The following is a 17,567-nucleotide window of genomic DNA, read 5'->3' on the forward strand; positions in this document are numbered from 1 at the left end:
GTCGAGACAGGCTAGGCGAGCCTTCACGCACGCAGGAGACTCTCTCAAGAATCTCGGACGCGCACGCACACCCGCACACACGCTCGCTGCCACACGATCGCTCGTCTCCTCGAACCTGGCCGTCTTCGCGTTGCTCGTCGGGAACGCGCCGCGGTGGTGCCTGTCTGTGCGGCACGGGCTTCTGCACTGCGTTGCAACCGGTGAGTGCCCTCAGACTGCCGTCCTTGAGCAGACGCTGACTCTTTGACCTCGTCGCGAAAGCAAGTCGCACGCCACCCCGCCGGTTCCACGCGCGTTTCCGGCCCCCAAGCATGTCCGTCGACGTCGACTTCGTCATCTCCGACTCTGAGCCCGAGTACGCTGTCGAACGGCCCAAGACGAGCCGTGTGGCAGACCGCTCAACGAGGCGGAGGACTTCCGATGAGCGTCCGGGTCTGAGCACGGGCGAGGGCGACGGTCGCGAAGCGCGCAACGCCGAAGTCGTCGTACTGTCGTCGGCCTCGGAAGACGAAGGAGCAGACGACAAGGTCATCTCCTCGTACTTCGCCGTCGCCGCAGCGAAGCGCAGGAGGGTGCCGTCCCCGTCTGCTACGGGTGATGTCTGGGCAGGCCTCGCGGGGCTCGAGCGCAGACCTTCCACCAGCGCTTCCAGCGCAGGCGGGCAGTCTCGCTCAACCAGCGCTGAACCTCACTCCGCTGCTTTCCTCGCGCCACACGACGACCATCTTCGCCACTTCCGCTCTCCATCGGCCCCTGCACTTGGTGAAGTCTCGATCCAACCGGAGGCGGCAGCGTCCGATGCGCAACTGTCCATCCAGCCTTCCTTCGTATCCGCGCGCGACCTCCTGCGCGATACCTCGACATCCACGTCGGAGGAGGATTTGCCCGCGCTTTCGACGCTCATCAATAGCAGAGTCCGCGGTCACGACAAGTCGCGTCGAAAGAAGGCGTCTGAGCGTCCACTGCCAACGGTCACAAAGGCGACGGCTGCGCCGCAGGCGGACGTCGAGGGCAGGGCCTCGATGCACGAAGCCAGACGACGCACGTCTGCACCCCCAGTTGACGCAGACGAGCCCGAAGACGCCGTAACGGACGCCCCGTCCGCGTCGGCCTCGTCAACTTCGAGCCTTCCGCGCCCTACCGACTGGGGCAAACTCTTCTCGCACGGGTCGGGTTCTGCGCAGCCGCGCGCGCCGGTCAGCAGCAGCAGCAGCAGCAGCAGCCAGGGTCTTTCTGCGGCATCGCGAGCCAAGCCGTGGGAGAAGCTCGAGGCGCAGCCCGTCAAGGCGTCGATGCGTAAGGCCCCCGGCAGGTCCAGGCGCAAGAAGACGGCATCGTCCGTCGAGGTCGAGACGCTCGAGATCGACGAGCTTTCGAGCGACCCCAACGATGTCGTGGTCGCCTCCAGCGTCGCCAAAGTCAAGACCGAGACGACGGGCTCCCGCCGCGTTTCGGCGAAGAAGTCGACCGCTTCGCTTGCTTTCCTCCCGACGCCGCTGGCCCTTCCAGCCGACGAGCGTATCCGCCCCCTCACATCGTGTCCGCTGTGCCAGGCGAAGTGGCCGGACTCGAAGGCCCTTGCGTCGAAACAGACCCACCTCCGCTCGTGCGCCGGCAAGCGCTTCCACTCGGCCGAGGAAGTCGCCTTCCTCGTCGACTCGCAGGTCCTGCACCTCGCCGAAGCCGCTGATGCCGAACGTCGCGCAAAGGAGGAGAGCAAGACGCTCTTCGACATCGCGATCGGGCGCGGGCAAGGTGCGTCGGCCAAGTCGGACGTCCAGGCCGTCGGCGTCGATGGGACCGATGATCCGACGACCTTTTACCGCGCGACGAGCGAGCTCCAGCTCGAGATGGAAGGCTTGCGCAAGAAGGACGAGAAGCCGAAGGAGGCCAAGCTCGGCCGGATCGCGAAGGAGATCCGTCGCGAGCGAGCCGCCCTTCCGCCCGACCAGCGCTGGGACAAGGCGGCTCACGACCCGCCTCCGTCCGACCACGAGACGCTTCCGCCCGCAACGGGCCGCTTGCGGCCCGAATCGTCTACTGCGCGTAAAGCGGTCGCCGAGCGCGCCGATGCGCTCCTCGGCGGTGGTGGCGTCGACACGGTCTCGCTCGGCAGCGACGAGAACGACGTTCTGCTCGACGATCGCGCCGACTTCGCCTTTACCAGCTCGCCGCCGCGTCCGACGCAAGTCTTCGAGCCGTCCGACCTCGTCGACCGCTTTGACCCTGATACAAGCATTGAGATCATCGCTCGACCCGCCGACGCGGCTGGTGCGAGTGCGAGTACCAGCGGGGCCGCCGCGAGGCGGTCTCGCTCTCCCTTTCGACAGCTGTCGCTGCAGGACCCGTGCAGCGACAGCGAGTCCGACGAGGGTCCCCCCAATCACCCCGCCACGGGCGGTCGGCACGTTGTCCGCAGCGGATCGTCTTCGCTCTGGAGCATCGCCGCCGGTCGCGATGACGCCGCCATCGCCAAGGTCGTTGTGCGTTGCGACCGGTCCTTGCCTTCCGCCGTGGTGCAGCCTACTGACACCCGAGGGTTTTGCGGAACGTTGTCTTTCACAGGTCGCGTAGTCTGCACGCCTCTCCAGCTTTGGCAGTCAAGACGGCTAGCCCGCGGACGGAGCGAGCGACCGAGGCGATGAGGTCGCTCGGCTTGCAGAGCCCTCACCAGGCTGAGCTAAGTGTCCGTACGGCATGGGAGGATGAGGTGTGGCTCGACGACCCGGAGGGCGACGCCAGCTGGATGATGGAAGGGGGCGCAGAACCTCCCGGAGCATCTAGACGGGCGGGCGCTGACGAGTCGAGCGAGGAAGAGCCGCTCATCGACGTCGTCAAGCGTGCTACTCCGACAAGGCGCAAAGCAACGACCAGTAAGACGGACAAGGCAACGCCGCGCGCCACCCGTCGTCCAAGCACTCCCCCTCTGTCGCCCCTCTCCTCCGACGACTCGCTCGCTCCGCTGCCAGTCGCCCCGAGGGGAAAACAAGCAGCGAATGTGGCGTTAGTACCGCCTCTTACGCTTGCCGCTCCTTCTCCGCGCCGTTCCACCAAGTCTCGCGCGAAACCCACCCCAGTCGCGACCGCAGCCGACGCCGAGGCACCGCCCGCCGGCGCGCCCGACTACGCCGGTATGACGGTCGCTGCGCTTCAGCGTGAAGTCGCCAAGTACGGCTTCCGCGCCTCGCGCGAAAAGTCGGTCCTCGTGCGCCAGCTGTACGATGTCTGGCGCGCGATGCACCCGGGTGGCGCTTCGACAGCGGCCGGTGCGGAAACGAGTCCGCCGAAGAAACGCGGGAGGAGGAGGAAGAAGGACGGGGCGGCGGCGGCGGCGAGTGCCGACGAGAGCGCGCAAGCCGAGGAGGACAAGGAGACGGTGGGCGAAAAGCTGCGGAGGCTCATCGTCGCCGACGAGGCGCTCTACATTCGCACTCTGCGCTACGAGGTGCGCCATCCTCTGCCGTATGCTGTCTGTACTGCGCAAGGCTGACCCGCACTGCTGAGTAGCCGGTCCACTTCGACGAATTCGTTCGTCTCGCCGCGAGCAATGGCGTGAAGGTCTCGAAGCCGCTCCTCATGCGCTGTCTTGACGAGCAGGTGCACTGCTATGTGTCGCGCTCGAAGTCGCTGCGGCACGTGCTTACGCAGCTGTCTGGTGACACGCAGAGCATCACGTTCTATTCGCAAGATCCGACGGGCGGGACTCGTCGCCGCTACCGCTGAGCGTTCGGATCCATCTGATCCCTCTCTGTTGACTTGTTACACGCAACCGTACATTCAACCTGCTCAGCCGCGCAGTGTACATGACCCATCTCCGCTGTTCTCGCCTCTACCTCGCCCCTGTTTTTGTCTTCCATCACGCAGTCTTTGCTCGATAGTTTCATCACTGTGCATTGCATTCGCTCTTCTGTTCGTGCACAGATGAAGACTGGCTGGAAAGGAACGTTGGGAGTCAGTCATCGCATCGAGTGGAGCGGACAGCTGCTTTCGACGTGATCGGCTGCCCCTATCTCGCGCCGATGCTGCCATAAGTGCGTCCAAGGAGCGCCAAAATGACACAGGGTTCGGGCAGTGTCCCCTGGGCCCTCACGACGTCTGCGCCGTCCTCTCAACCTTTATCAGGTCCTCCCGATCCGTCGACCCCTCCCCACTTCTCGTCGTCGTTCGGCGCATTCGGCTTGCCACCACCACGATCAAATCCGAGCAACCTTACAATTGCGCTCCAAGGCGGTGCAGCAACGGGGTTGGGACCGTTCGGCACGCTTGCACCCGGAACTCCAGGCGGGAGCGGTGCCACGAGCGGTGGATGCAATGCGCTGGGCTACCCGGTCCCGAGCGCACGACGGCCGAGTATGCTTGCCGCAGACACGGCGATGAACTGGGACGACCAGGGCGACTCGCAGCCGGACGCCATCGACGGCGGAATACGGCAGGACCGAACAAACAGCGGAGGAGACGAGATGATGAGCCTGTCGCCCGGGCCCGACACGCACCTGCCACCGCCCTTGACCGCCCCCGGCTTGCGACAGACCCGCAGCCGCAGTGGTAGCGGTTCCGCGCCGATGCTCCTCAACCCAGCTGCAGCGACTTCGCTCCCACCACAGCTCTACCCGTTCTCGTCCATCCCGCCATCTCCCGTCACCGTTGCCCGCGCCTTGCAGGCGGGACAGAAGACCCCGCCGCCGTTCCTGCAGCGGCGGCTCTTCAAGGAAGATGGCGAGAAGAGCGCGACGCCGGAGGAGACGGCTTCCGCGAGCGGGCGCAGCAGTCGCAGCGGCAGCTCGAGTGATGTCGGGTCGGGCCTGACTCGCAGTCGCGCCATGCGCGTGGCGACCATGTCGAGCGCCGTCGCGGACGAAGACGAGGAGATCGAGGAGCTCAGCGCCGTGCTGAGCAGGAGCGCAAGCGCTGGACCTGAAGACGCCTTCGAGCGGGTCGTTCGACGACCTGTGAGCCGGAAGCCGAATCTGCTGGTGTGTTCACGCTGTCCACGCACAGTCTCGCGCGCCTTCCGCTCACGCTGCTCCTGAATCGCAGCCGAAACCCAAGTCGCATCTGCGCATCTTGTCCGAGCTTCGTTCCGAAGCCTCGGGCGACCAAGCCGAGATCACGAGTGAAGCCGCTCTGCACCGTCTCTCGCGCGCAGGCGCCGCCGCGCCCTCGCTCCGCTCGTCCTGCCCGCCGAGCCTCGACTCGAAACCTGTTTCCGCCTCTGCACCCGCCAGTTCGCGCGCAATGCCCCCGCCCACTCGACCCACCCCGAATCGCTTCCCCGAGCAGGCGGATGAGGACGATCCGCTTACGCTCCGACGGGCGGACAGTTCGAGCAGCTCGAACGACGACGTCGATGAGGCGGCAGAGGTCGGCAGCGACTGGGGTGGGATGAGCATCGGCGGGTACGGTACCGAAGACGAAGAGGAGAGGCGGACAAACGTGGTGTGGAACGGCATAAGGAGCGGGCCGAGCGGATCCGCAGTCACGGTGGCGACGCCCACGACGGCGGGGCGCAGCCCAGGCAGTGGCAGCAGGCATATGGAACTCGAGGTGCGTCGAGTCACTTGGCGAGCTCAACTCACGGCCCTGCTCACTCTTTTCCACCTGCAGACGCCATTCGCCGCACCGCAGACCCCGAGCACCTTTTCAGGTCGGCCGGGCAAGCGAAAAAGTCAGTCCTCGTCCGACGTTCCCCCGATATCATCGCTGACTTATCTGATCTCGCAGTGAACGACGACCGCTTCGAGCCTTACGCGCACCAGGCGCTGAAGCGTCGTGCCGTGTCGCCCGCGGCCTCTCTCTCGCTTTCACCTGGATTCATCGCCGCGTCTGCCGGCATGAATAGTATGACGCATCCTTCGTCCGCCTCGTCCTCTTCGTCTCGGCCTACACCGCCTCCACTCCCTGCGAGCTCCCTCGCCATCTCGACCTCTTCGCACACCCAGCCCGTCTCGATCCCGTCGCCGACTGCACCAAACTCTCACCACAACTTCTTCTCGTCCATTTCGGCCGCGGGCGCCGGCGCACCGTCCGGCACGGGCACGCGCTCGCTCGCAGGCAGCCCCGCCGCGGCCAGCTCGTTGAGCAGCTCGACTGGCGGCGGGCTCGGGCGGGGCTTTACCGCCTTTGCGCTCAGCGATCGGCACCGTCCCATCAGCGCAACCGAGGAGCGCGAGCGATTGAATGCGGCGATGCGGCTAGATCCCGAGGGATTGGGCAGGATGTCGCTCGGAGGTGGGGAGGAGCAGCTGTGATCATTCTCTGCAGTTCCGTATCGCAATGTGCCATTGTTGTCTACAGTCTTGCTTGCTTTGTTCAGGGCGTTCCGTCCATGCACTCGAGCGCACATTCTCGCCGCCCCACATCGGCTGATCCCTGCTTCTTTCGCACCACCCTCGAGCCCTGACATGGCTGGGGAACTCCAGCACTCGGATTCGCACAGCTTCCTGCCCGATCACGTGCCCGTCTACCGCTGCTGCGCGTGCACGCTCGAGGTCTCGCTACAGGACGAACTCGTCTCGCGGGGCTTCACGGCGGCTTCGGGGCAGGCGTACCTTGTCAGGACGGTGTGCGGCTGAGCTTCGCCCTCACTTCTGCATGAATAGCGTCTGACGGAGGTTGTTGCATAGCATCAACGTCGAGGTCGGTGCGAAGGCTTCGAAGGACCTCCTCTCTGGCAAGCACGTCGTCGCTCGTGCGCTTCGTTCTCTCGACTTGACCTTCCGCACTCCGCTGACAGTTAGTCGCGCAGCAATACATTGTGCCGGCTGCTCAACCGAACTGGGGTGGAAATACGCAAGTCACCGTCTCGCCTCCGTTCGCTCGCCTGCAGCTCTGTGCTTCTCCCGCTGACCTGTCCCGAATCCGCGATGCGCAGTTCGTCTCGCCCAACTCGTCGCAAAAGTACAAGGAAGGCAAATTCATCCTGGAAAAGGTGAGCCGTCGTCCAGCAAAGTAGCACCACTCTTGGCGTCCTCTCTCCTTCACTCGGATGGCGTGCAGCAGCAAAGATCCCTCCTGACGCAGAGTTGTTTGCGCCGCCGCAGAGCAGGATATACAAGGTGCGCTCGTGTCAGCCGGCGGCAAATCAGTGGGTTGGAGCTGAAGAGCATCGGCTGAGCAGGACAACAAGTGGTCGGTGGACGAGCCGTAGCCTCGCAGTCACAAGCTGATGCCAATACTCATGTTTGCTGCCCCGCCATCTCGGAGAGGACTAGCCCGGCGTGCCATACCGCGTACCTGCTACAGGCGCTCAAGCTGCCGCTTGAGCTGCTCGGAGCTGCGCCTCATGTCTCGCAGCCGATGCGGCGCGATGCAGGAATCGCTCCGTCTCTGCAGCATGTCCGGCATCCTTGACCTTTCCGTCGTTCAAGGCCGAGGGGAAGATCCGCCAGCTCCTCGATGCCAACGGGACGAGCGTGTTTGGCGAGGCAGACGAGCGAATTCACGCATGGTGTCATTGCGGCGTGACGGCCCGAAGCTTGACAAGGGCACACAGCACGAGAACGCGTGAGGGAGGAAATTCGACACGAACAAGAACGGGAAGCGATTCGGAAGCGATCAAGGAGCGAAAGAGATGAAAAGAGCTGACGCCGTCGCTCGGACAGCCGCGCTCTTCAGTGAGCGCGTCAGTCCAAGCGAACCTGCGCGACAGATCAAGAGCAAGGCAAAGGGAAGTTGGGGGGACAATTTCTTCTGTCGGGCCGGCGAGCAGGCCGATCGAGATGAGAGGCTCGTTGTACCGACGACCCTACGTTCCACGCGAGGGCCGGCCTGTCGATCTTCTGGCTCCCATGCTTCTTCTCGCCCAGCTCGCCCACCCACAGAAATCGTGCGATCAAAGCAAAGAAACGGGAGGGGCTGCGGGAGGGGAAGCACAACACTTGGTTCATTTTGCCTGCGCGTGCAGGGGCGCAAGGGGCTGGAAGCGAAAGCGGGACCGTAATGAGACAGGGCCGGAGCACCAGGCTCGCAAGCGACGACAAGGAATCCAGAATCCAGATCGGGATCCACGCAATTTCGCGCCCCGCCGCGTGCGGACAGACGTGGGAGCGCTCGTCCTGGCTGACGGCCGCCGCAAGAAGCGTGTGCAGCCGCGAGCAGCGCGTACAGGAGCCCGTGCGAGCGCGGCTACCTGGGGAAAGGAGCCGCCCTTCGCTCGACGCCGACCCTCGGAGCGCTGGCGCCGCCGCAGCCCAAGTCCAGCATCATCGCCGCGCGCACTCCTCGACCGCCGCCTACGTACGCTACGAGTCGCACGAGCGAGCTTGTACAGCGCATGGCCACGACCAAGCCGGTGCACTCGCCCGGCGCAGGCCAGACGGACCCCCGTCCGAGACTCTCGCCAAAGAGTCTGAACGACTCTCCGGGCGACTATTTCCCGCCGCCCACGCCTGCCAGCGAGCGCCCGCAGCCCGCATGGAGCCCATTCGTGCCCGCAGATGCCCCCAGCCGCAGAGCAGACGAGAATGGCGTCCCGCTCGAGGTGGCGGACACTCGCCGACCGAATGACGCTGGCGGGGCGAGTAGCGCAGGGACGGGCGAACAGGCGGGCGAAGCGGGTGCAGCGGGCGCACAGACGGGCACAGAACCAGCTGCAGCAGGCTGGCCCGGTCAAGCGCCGCCGTCCTTTGCGCTGTCGCCGTCCTCGTCCGCCTTCAACGCCAACTTCGCACACCTCATGCGCGGGCCTCCGACAGGCGCAGCGCCGCCTACGCCCCTGCACGCCCCCTCTGCACCTTCGCCTTTCTTCCCCGGCCCGTCTGCCCCTGCATCGACCAGCAGCGACGCCCTTTCTGGCCCTGACGCATTCCCCTCGGCCGCTCACGCGTCGCATTCTGCATCCGCCGTTCCCGCAACTCCCGGCCCAAGCACCACCGCAGGGCTGTCGTTTCCACCACCCACCTCGTTCAGTTTCTCGAGCGGCCTCGCCCTGCCCGCGCGCAGGCTCGCAGGGCGCCCGACCTCGCTCGGCCCGCGCTCGGCGAGCGCCACCTCGACGCCTGCCGCGAACGCGTCGCGCTACACGCTCTTCAACCCGCAAACCCTCTTCTCCGTCATCCTCTCGTCCATTCCGCTTGAGCAGCCGCCCGATCCGTCGCCCCTCCTCATTCTCGACATCCGCACCCACACGGCGTTCGTCACCGAGCGCTTGACCAACTCGATCAACATCTGCGTCCCGTCGACCCTGCTGCGACGGCCAGCTTTCGGCATCGACCGCGTCGCCGAGGGCCTCTCACCTGCCGAGCAAGCGACGTTTGAAAAGTGGAACTCGGCGCATGCCATCGTAGTTCTCGACACCGAGTCGACCGCGCTCGTCGAGGGCGGCGGCATCGCATCGCTGCTGTCCAAGTTTGACAAGGCCGGCTTCCAGGGCAAGCTCGGATGGGTCAAGGGCGGGTGGTACGCTGTGCGGACGCAGCTCCGGGGCATGTCGCAGGCCGAGCAGGACAAGCTCGTCGTGAGCGGCCTGCCCGACGGCGCAGCAACGGAATCCGCGCCCACGACTGCCCAGGGCACGCCTCTGGATGGCATTCCGCCGGGTGTGCCTACCTCGCGGAGCGTCGGGCTCACGGGCCCTCCCGCGCGAGGCGGGGAGGCAGGCGCGTCCACGCCTTCGAAGAAGCACGGACGGCCCGTGCTCCAGGTGCGCGATCTGCCCGCTGCGGCGTTCCAGCTCGCGTCGACCTCTGCGTTCCGGCACACCGGCGATGGCGGGCGCGCCCCAGCTCCGGGCGGCGGCTCGGGCCTGCCGACTTCGCGGCGGGGCGTCGACATTGCTGTCACGAGCCCGTCGACGGACGGCAGCTTGTCGTCAATCGCGAGCCAGCGGCCCAACATGGGCAAGCGGCGCAAGAGCGGCTTTGAGGGTGAGTTCCAACTCGGCACGCCAACCGGGGGCGCCCTCGACGCGCCGTCGACGTTCGGTCTGGACAAAGCTAACGCTCAACCGTCGCGTGGCGTCAATGGCGCAGGGCAACGAGGGTCTGGATTTGGCCAGTCGAGCGCGAGCGCTGCCAACCCTTTCTTTGACAACATCCGGCAGAACAGCGAGGTGCGTTCTCTTGAACGCACGTTGTCGTGCTCTCGGCACTGACGCGCTCATTCTACAGGCCCTCTCGCTCGAGCGCTCCCTTCAGAACCTTTCGCCCATTGAGCTCCCCCACTTTCCGTCCTCGCTCATCCCGTCCCTCCCGCCCTTCCTTCAATCCCTCGTTCTTCTCTCGCCCATGTCGCGCGCCGACCGGCTCGCGCGGCAGTTTTACGAGCTTGAGTCGGCCGAACGCGAGCGCCTCGAGGGCACTTTCCGGTGGCACGCCAAGCACGGATCGAGCGCACCCGCTGCCGAGGCTGTCGACAAACGCGAGGGCGCGAGGGATTCGGCCAAAAGCGATGAAGAGGATGAGGCAAAGCGGTGGAAGAAGTTCGGCATCTCGGCGGGCTTCGAGCTGGGCAATCTCAACCGCTTCAAGAACATTTTCCCGGTCTGCCTTTCCCCTCTGTTTTCGCGGCTTGACCTCGTGCTGACACGTTTGACGGCGCAGTACGAGCATTCGCGCGTCAAGCTCACGCAGCACTCGCCATCGGCAACCGACTACGTCAACGCCTCGCATCTCTACCTCCGCGACTCGTCCAAGCGGTTCATCGCCTCGCAGGGCCCGCTGCCGTCGACGTTCCGCGACTTCTGGCAGATGTGCGAGCAGGAGAGCGTCGGCGTGATCATCATGCTCACCAACCTCAAGGAAGGTGGGCGCGAGAAGTGCGGGCGGTACTGGATCCCGCAGCGCGACGCCGAGTGGGACGTGCAGGTCGAGGGCGACCTCGCGCACGAGGAGGAGGACCGCATCCGCAAGGTGGATGAGGAGCGCAGCGCCGCCAACGCAGCAGCAGGGGGCGGCGGCTTCTTCAGCGACTTTGACGCGGCAAAGACCGAGGACAAGAAGGAGGAACCCGTCTACAAGGACTCGACTATCCGTCGCACCTTCAACATCCGACGTCTTGCCAGGCGTTACCCGGACGACCCTCCGCCTGCTCCGCCGCGCAAGATCCGCCACATCCAGTACCGCGCCTGGCCCGACTTTGACATCCCCGCCGAGCCCGCCGATGTCGTTTCGCTCGTCGCCGAGGTTGACGCCGCGCAGCGCGACTACATGCGCGAGATCGGGTGGGACCCGGTGCAGCACGATGGGCTCGAGCCGCCCATCCTTGCGCATTGCTCGGCCGGCGTCGGGCGCACGGGCGTCTTCATCATGGTCAGCTCGCTGCTCGAGAAGCTTCGGCGGGACCGGCAGGCGCAGCGGGCGTCGGGCAAGCCCGCTCCTGCGGGAGATGCGATGGATGTGGACGGCCCGCCGGCGCCCGAGGCGGCTTCGCCTCCACGCCGACCGTCGCTGCTCGAGCGCCTCAGCAGCGACCCGGAGACGTCGCAGCTCACGGCGGGCTTGTCGCACTCGTCGCTCGACGGCCCACCGCACTCGCCCGTCGGCTCGAGCTTTGCCCGCTCGCACCAACAGCCGCCGCCTTCCTCTTCTGGAGCAACCGGCGCGTCCTCGTCGACCGCCGCGCCAGAGCATCCGCCGCTGCCGTCGCTCGACGTGCCTGCGCTCGCGCAGAGCGACCCGATCTATGCCGGCGTCAACGAGCTGCGCGAGCAGCGCATGAGCATGGTCGCCAACTTCCGGCAGTACGTCTGCGTGCTCGAGTGCGTCCTCGAGGGCGCCGTACGCATGCTCCAGGACGAGCAGCGCTAGTCTCGCCGCCCCTTTTCGTCGTTCTCGCGCACGTGCGCGTTAGAGCCTCGCTTCCTCGTTCATAGCCTGTCGGATCGCTCTCATTACCGCTGTGCATTCTCTCCTTCCCGAGCACGCCCACTACCGCTGTGCAGTCTCTCCTTCACGGACACTCCTTTCGCGTCGTTCCATAGTTCCATTTCTCTTTCCCTCACACCCGTCGCTCTTTATTCGTTGTTCTCTCTCCTCCGTCTATACAGCTTCCTCAACAGCGCAGCAGCTCGCAATGTCCATAGCATCTCCAGAGTCTCTCCCAGGACTGGACCAAAGTGAGCGTGCGAAGAATTGCGAGTTGCGAGGGGATGCGAGAGATACATGTGCCGGTCTAGCTACTTCCTCCACCACAGCGCCGGGTGCTTGTGGTCCCTGCGCGCCTTCTCCTCACGCGTGCGGTTCTGGCGGCGGATCTTGTACTGGTTGACGAACGGCGGGGGCTTGGGGAGGACAACATTGCCGTCCTCGTCCCGCTCTAGCTTTGGAGCCAGCCGCCCCAACAAGCCGTCCGCATCGCTCGACGGCGGCGCTGCCGCCGCCGCCACAAAGCGGTCCCTCGGCACGCGCCTCTCCCTCTGCGGCCTGACCTCGTCCGCGAGCGCCGCCGCGCGCGAGACAAAGTCGGGTCGTTCGCGCAGCGCCTGGTCGCGCTCTGCGCCGTCGCGGTCCCTGCGCGCGCGCTCGGCGGCGTGCCAGCGCTCGTCCTCGCGCGCGCGGCGCGCGCGCTCGAGCTCGCCGAGGTTCTCCTCGACGATGCGCTCCATCTGGGTCCAGGCGCGGACCTGGCGCGGGCCGAAGAAGCGCGCGCGGAGGACGCGCGCCTCGCGCTCGGCCGAGTCGAGCACGGCGGCGCCGGGGGGAGCGGAGGGGTCCGAGGCGGCAGAGGCGAGGGCGGCGTCGACGCGGAGCTCGGCGCGCTCCTCGTCGGCGCGCATGGCCTCGCCGACGGCGCGCACGAGCTCGCGCACCTTGTCGTTGAGCGGGACGCCGCCGGAGCGCATCTCGTCGAGGCCGGCCTGGAGCTGCTCGACGTCGCCCTGGGCCCAGCGCGTGCGGAGCACCTCGAGGTAGAGCGCCGTCGTGCACCCGTTGATGTAGCTGAACGGGTTGCTCGCCGCAAGCGAGAAGACGGACAGCGCCGCGTGCGGGTTGGCGTGTGCGTCGCGCAGGACGAGGAAGAGGAGGAGGAGGAGGTCGGGGAAGATGCGCGACGACGGGCCGCGCGCAACGGTCGTCGCGTCGGCAGCGGCGGCGGCGGCGTGCGAGTCGGGGGTGGGCGCAGAGATGGGAAGGGCGGCGGGGTCGGGAAGGATGCCCGTGCGCGCGTCCGTATAGCCAAAGACCTCGCGCATGCCCCACTCGAGGACGTCCTTGTCGCTGCGGAGCGCAAGGAGCTCCTCGCGGAGGCGGTCGAGCTCGAGCGTCTCTGGCTCTGTGAGCTCGGAGCGCTGCTTGCGCTCCCACTTTCCGCTCGACTCGTCGACGTGCATGCCCATCTTGTGCCCGACGCGGCGCATGAGCGCCTGCTGCACCTTGTTGACGCCCTCGGGCACGTCGGGCGAGTGCGCGGCCGGGTTGAAGATGTCAAACATGCCGCTCGGCTGCCCCGGCGCGCCGGCCCTGCCCTGCGGAGCGGCGGGAGATGCGGGCGGCTGGGTCGAGCGCGGAAGGAGCTCTCCGAGGAGGTCGGCGAACGCGCGCGTCTCTGCGTCGCTCAGGGTCTGGCGCTGGCGCTGCCGGGGCACGCTGCGTGCAGACGGGCGGGGGGCAGCATCGAGCTCGGCGGACGAGAAGGCGTCGTGCGGAAGCGAGTAGGCCGTGCTCGACGACGATGGCTCGGTGGCAGCTGCGCTGGTCGATGCCTCGGGTGCGCCAGAGCTGCGAGATTAGCGTGTTAGCTCTCATCAGCTCCGCCCTGACCCCCCTGAGCAAGTGGTACGAGCGAGGAGCGGTACGCACTCGGGCTGGCACCAGCACGGCGACGACGAGAAGGCGCGGGTTGCCGGGCGGAGGCGCGCAGTGGCTGCGAGTACGCGCTGCATCCTGCAGAGACACTGGCTGCACTGCCCGAGTCAGGAAGCGGTCGACGTACGAGGCGGACCTTGACCTCTCCTCCGTCGCAATACGCGCGTTGTATTCCCCCGTTTACCTCTCGCTCTCTCTCTCTCACTACGGGACGGAATGGCGTGGGACGAGCAGATCCGGGTGCAGCTGCTCGCCCGGGATGCGCGCGAGCAGTCGCACGCTGCCCTCATTGCGCACGTGCACCGCCTCGCGCAGCTGTCGGTGCACCTCCGCGACCGCAACGCCGCCCTCCTCGCCGCAGCAGCGCAGAGCAGCCGCGCAGCCGCACCGGGAGGAGCTCCAGCAGGGGACAGCAAAGAGTGCGTCTGACTCACTCGCTCTCACTTGCTCCCGCTCACCCTCACCCTCCGCCCCCACTTGGGCACCGCAGCGCCGCCCTCCGCGCCGCCCTCGTCGCCTCGCTCGAGGCCCAGCTCGCCCAGACGCGCGCAGACCTCTCTGAGCAGTACAAGGTCCAGTCGGCCAACGCCCAGCGCCTCCTCGCCCTCACCGACAGCCTCCGCGACGCAGAGGAGCGCGCGCGCGACGAGCGAGAAGAGCTCAGGAGGCTCCGGTCCGAGGTCGAGAGGCTCAGGGAACGCGCGAGGTGGCACAAGGAGATTGTCGCTGAAAAGGAGAAGCAGCTCGTCGTGCGTCGGGCCTCCCTCCCCCTGCCCTCACCCTTCACCTGTGCTCGCACTGAACTGACTGCTTCCGTTGCTTCGCGCAGATCCTGCAAGACGAGCACGCCTCGCTCGAGCTCGAACTGTCGCAGCTCGAGATCCAGAACGACAACCTCAAGACGGACAACGCCGCGCTCCTCCAGCGCTGGCTCGAGAGCAAGGCCGAGGAGGCCAACCGCATGAACGAGGCCAACGCGTTCCTAGAGGAGGCCAAGCGCCTTCGAGGGGAGAGCGAGGGAGCCAAGGGCAAAGATAAGGAGGCGAGCGAGGGGGTAGACGCAGGGGCAGACGCTTGACGAGGGTCGCTCACCCTCGCGTGCTTCCGTGTTTGTTTCGTCTCGCTATCCTGTCGTACTCCTCTTGTTGTACCACTCTCGCATCTCACCACCCTGTCCAACACAACAATCTAGTTACGAAGCAGATGTGCGAGATGCGGGAGAGAGACACGAAGCGGGAGGGAGAGTCCGCCTTCACTTCTCCTTCGACCGCCGGCAGCGGCTGCGCTACTGCCTGCTCGCGCCGCGACTCATCGCGCCGCTCCCGACGCTCGCGCTCGAGCTCCCCTCCCTGCGCTCCTTCCTCACGCGCGCCTGCTCCCTCCTGCGCTCGTCGCGCTCGCGCTCGCGCAGCTGGAAGCGCTCGACGCGCGCGCGGTCGATCCGCGTGAGGTAGTACGTCCCGCCGTCCATCTTCCAGCTGACGCTCGCGGCCTTGTAGCGCTGCGGGAGCGACTGGTTGAGGATCGCCGCGGGCGAGTTGGCGTTGTGCGACGACAGCTTGAACTTGTCGGGCATGAACGGCTTGAGCGACACAATCTTGGCCGTCGCGGGCAGCTCGAGGAACAGCCATGAGAGCCGCTCGTTCAGCGTCGCCGTGAAGCTGCGCAGGGGCGTGAACGTTGATCAGTCTCTGTTGCCATCTGGCCGACGCAAGCGAGACCAAGGGTTGATGAGCGCCCAACGCACACCTCGTTGTTGACGAGCACGACGTCGGCGCGGCGCAACACGCTCATGACCTCGCTGCTCTCGCAAAAGTCGGCCTCGACGACGCGCATCGCGCCGCCGCCGAGCGCCCACATGCGGAAGCGCCGCTCGGCCTCGGCGACCTGCAGCCGCGCGAGGTGCGACGCGTGCGCCATGTTCTCAAAGCCGTACGACTCGGCGCCCGTGCTGCGAGAGGAAGCGAGGGGCGTGAGTGGGAGGGGAACGGAGGACAGAGCGAGAAGCGGACGCACGCAAGCGCGGCTTGCACGACACAGTTGCCGACGCCTGAACCGAGGTCGACAAAGACGCTGTTGGGTTTCATGTGCGTCTTCTCAAAGCTGCATCGCGATGCGGTCTCGGCAGTCAGTCCCGAGGGTCGCAGCAGGGAACAGCGTCGAAGGAGGGAACAGCACGCACATCTCGTTCATGAAGCGCGGTAGCAGCTCGCCATACACATTGTCCGAGAATGCCTCGTACTCTCTGAGTTTCTCAATCTCGGGCCCGACCGCGCGGTCGTAGCACTGGTGAAACACCTTTGTCCACACCTTTTCGCGCACGCCGCGCATCGCGGCCACGTTGCGCGCGATCGTCCCGTCGGCGCGCAGCCGCGCGAGCACGGCGTTGTACCGCGCGAGCGAGGCGAGGAAGGCCGGGCCGTCGCGCTTGGAGCGCGCCTTTTCGAGCTCGCGCGTGAGGGACGTCGCGCTCGGGACGAGCGCAAAGTCGTGCGCGCTCACGGCCGCGGACGAGTCTGCGCCGGCGCTGGGCGTCGCGGACGCGGCAGGCGTCGAGGGGGTGCCGGCGCGCGAGCTGGACCGGGAGCTGTTGTACAGGAAGGCGGCGAACCCCTTGCCGCCGGGTTGGTGGCCAAAGTGTGTGAGGGCTTCTTCTGGGGTGAGGTAGTGGTCGAGGACAGTGAGGATGACCTGCGGGGCCTGGCGTTGGTCATCAGGGTTTTGGTGCGAGAAGGACGAGCCGCACCTTGAGAACGTCTTCAATCGGGTTGTACTCGTCGTCACTCTTCGGCGCCAGCAGCGCAAAGCTGTAAGGAAATTTGTCAGCCTTTGTCGTCTTTAGTTAGGCGAAGTCAACATACCGCTCGCGGACGCCATCGGCCGGATACTCGAGCTCGACAACGGGGATGTCGGCGCCTGCCCACGCAGCAGTCGGGCCCTCCGGGTTCTGCGGGTCGACAAAGTCTGCAGGTGACGCGCAAGCGTGAGTCCCAAGCGTCACGATGAAAAGGCGAGACCACGAAACGCACGTTCTCGATATGCGCCGAGGTTCTCGAGCACGAGGCTCTCTCCGCTCTTTCCGTCCGTCGGGCCCTCGCCGCGCGCGCGCACATCGCGGTCGCACACGGGCGCGCCATCCTCGCGCGTGAGCGTCTTGGCAAAGTAGTCCTCGTCGACGCTGCTCAGGTCCGACTCGTCGTCGTCTTCCGCTTCGGACGGCGTGAGCGGGTCGAGGTCGGATGACAGCGGCGCGGGACCCTCCTTTGCCGCCCTCCGCGACTTGGACGACCCGCTCGCGTCGTCGCTCGAGCTCGCGCCGCGCTTGCTCGATGGCGCTGCGCTGCCGCCGCCGTTCTTCTTCCCTTTCTTGCCGTTCTCGCGCTCGTCCACCGCACGCTTTGCCGCCGGCTCTTTCAGCGGCGGTGCGTCCGCCGGGCGCTTGTACGCGTTGAGCGTGCGCGGCTGCGGCTGGTGCTGCTGCTGTCCTGGCACTGCCGCGCCAAAGGGGCGCACCGGTGCCGGCGCGACCGCGACCTTGGTGACGGTCTTGACGACCGTCTTGAGTACGGGGACGGCGCCGGCACGCTTGACGGTGGGTGGCGGGGCGGTGCGCGCGGGGTGGACCGGGCGTGCGGGCGGGGAGGACGAGGCGGCGAGGGATGAGAGCGGGGAGGAGGGGGCGGTAGTGCGCGCGGGGACGGCGAGCGTTGCGGGGCGTGGCTGCTGTTGCACAGTGGACGTGGTAGTCTGAGTCGCCGTGGCAGGCCTGGCTGAGCCGGCAGACGCGCCGGCTTGTTTGGGCGCAGGTCGACGGTTGGCGAACAT

General features: G+C 66.5%; 7 protein-coding genes across 7 annotated transcripts; 5 read left to right on the plus strand and 2 right to left on the minus strand.

The window, feature by feature from the left end:
- Positions 1–311: 311 nt before the first annotated feature.
- On the plus strand, positions 312–3,723 carry JCM10292_003961 (uncharacterized protein; the record flags this gene model as incomplete). The annotated part of the gene is made up of 4 exons (XM_076652208.1): positions 312–2,483; positions 3,056–3,445; positions 3,508–3,597; positions 3,667–3,723. 4 exons carry the CDS (start codon positions 312–314, stop codon positions 3,721–3,723), a joined length of 2,709 nt encoding a protein of 902 aa, XP_076502250.1.
- A 329-nt stretch (positions 3,724–4,052) lies between these two features.
- Positions 4,053–6,248, plus strand: JCM10292_003962 (uncharacterized protein; the record flags this gene model as incomplete). The annotated part of the gene is made up of 4 exons (XM_076652209.1): positions 4,053–4,973; positions 5,038–5,544; positions 5,605–5,665; positions 5,722–6,248. 4 exons carry the CDS (start codon positions 4,053–4,055, stop codon positions 6,246–6,248), a joined length of 2,016 nt encoding a protein of 671 aa, XP_076502251.1.
- Positions 6,249–6,401: 153 nt separating this feature from the next.
- JCM10292_003963 (uncharacterized protein) lies at positions 6,402–7,147 on the plus strand (the record flags this gene model as incomplete). Its single annotated transcript, XM_076652210.1, has 5 exons — positions 6,402–6,562; positions 6,624–6,688; positions 6,738–6,928; positions 7,041–7,055; positions 7,118–7,147. 5 exons carry the CDS (start codon positions 6,402–6,404, stop codon positions 7,145–7,147), a joined length of 462 nt encoding a protein of 153 aa, XP_076502252.1.
- A 1,125-nt stretch (positions 7,148–8,272) lies between these two features.
- Positions 8,273–11,744, plus strand: JCM10292_003964 (uncharacterized protein; the record flags this gene model as incomplete). The annotated part of the gene is made up of 3 exons (XM_076652211.1): positions 8,273–10,048; positions 10,107–10,478; positions 10,539–11,744. 3 exons carry the CDS (start codon positions 8,273–8,275, stop codon positions 11,742–11,744), a joined length of 3,354 nt encoding a protein of 1,117 aa, XP_076502253.1.
- Positions 11,745–12,112: 368 nt separating this feature from the next.
- On the minus strand, positions 12,113–13,819 carry JCM10292_003965 (uncharacterized protein; the record flags this gene model as incomplete). The annotated part of the gene is made up of 2 exons (XM_076652212.1): positions 12,113–13,655; positions 13,737–13,819. The coding sequence occupies 2 exons, from the start codon at positions 13,817–13,819 to the stop codon at positions 12,113–12,115; spliced, it is 1,626 nt and encodes a 541-aa protein (XP_076502254.1).
- Positions 13,820–13,958: 139 nt separating this feature from the next.
- ATG16 (Atg16p) lies at positions 13,959–14,820 on the plus strand (the record flags this gene model as incomplete). Its single annotated transcript, XM_076652213.1, has 3 exons — positions 13,959–14,161; positions 14,233–14,491; positions 14,572–14,820. 3 exons carry the CDS (start codon positions 13,959–13,961, stop codon positions 14,818–14,820), a joined length of 711 nt encoding a protein of 236 aa, XP_076502255.1.
- A 207-nt stretch (positions 14,821–15,027) lies between these two features.
- DOT1 (histone methyltransferase DOT1) lies at positions 15,028–17,567 on the minus strand (the record flags this gene model as incomplete). Its single annotated transcript, XM_076652214.1, has 7 exons — positions 15,028–15,403; positions 15,490–15,693; positions 15,759–15,845; positions 15,925–16,433; positions 16,489–16,549; positions 16,604–16,706; positions 16,772–17,567. 7 exons carry the CDS (start codon positions 17,565–17,567, stop codon positions 15,028–15,030), a joined length of 2,136 nt encoding a protein of 711 aa, XP_076502256.1.

Source organism: Rhodotorula paludigena, assembly GCF_050403205.1.
Source record: "Rhodotorula paludigena JCM10292 DNA, Rt_paludigena_JCM10292v1_ctg68, whole genome shotgun sequence".
Taxonomy (NCBI): Eukaryota; Fungi; Basidiomycota; class Microbotryomycetes; order Sporidiobolales; family Sporidiobolaceae; genus Rhodotorula; species Rhodotorula paludigena.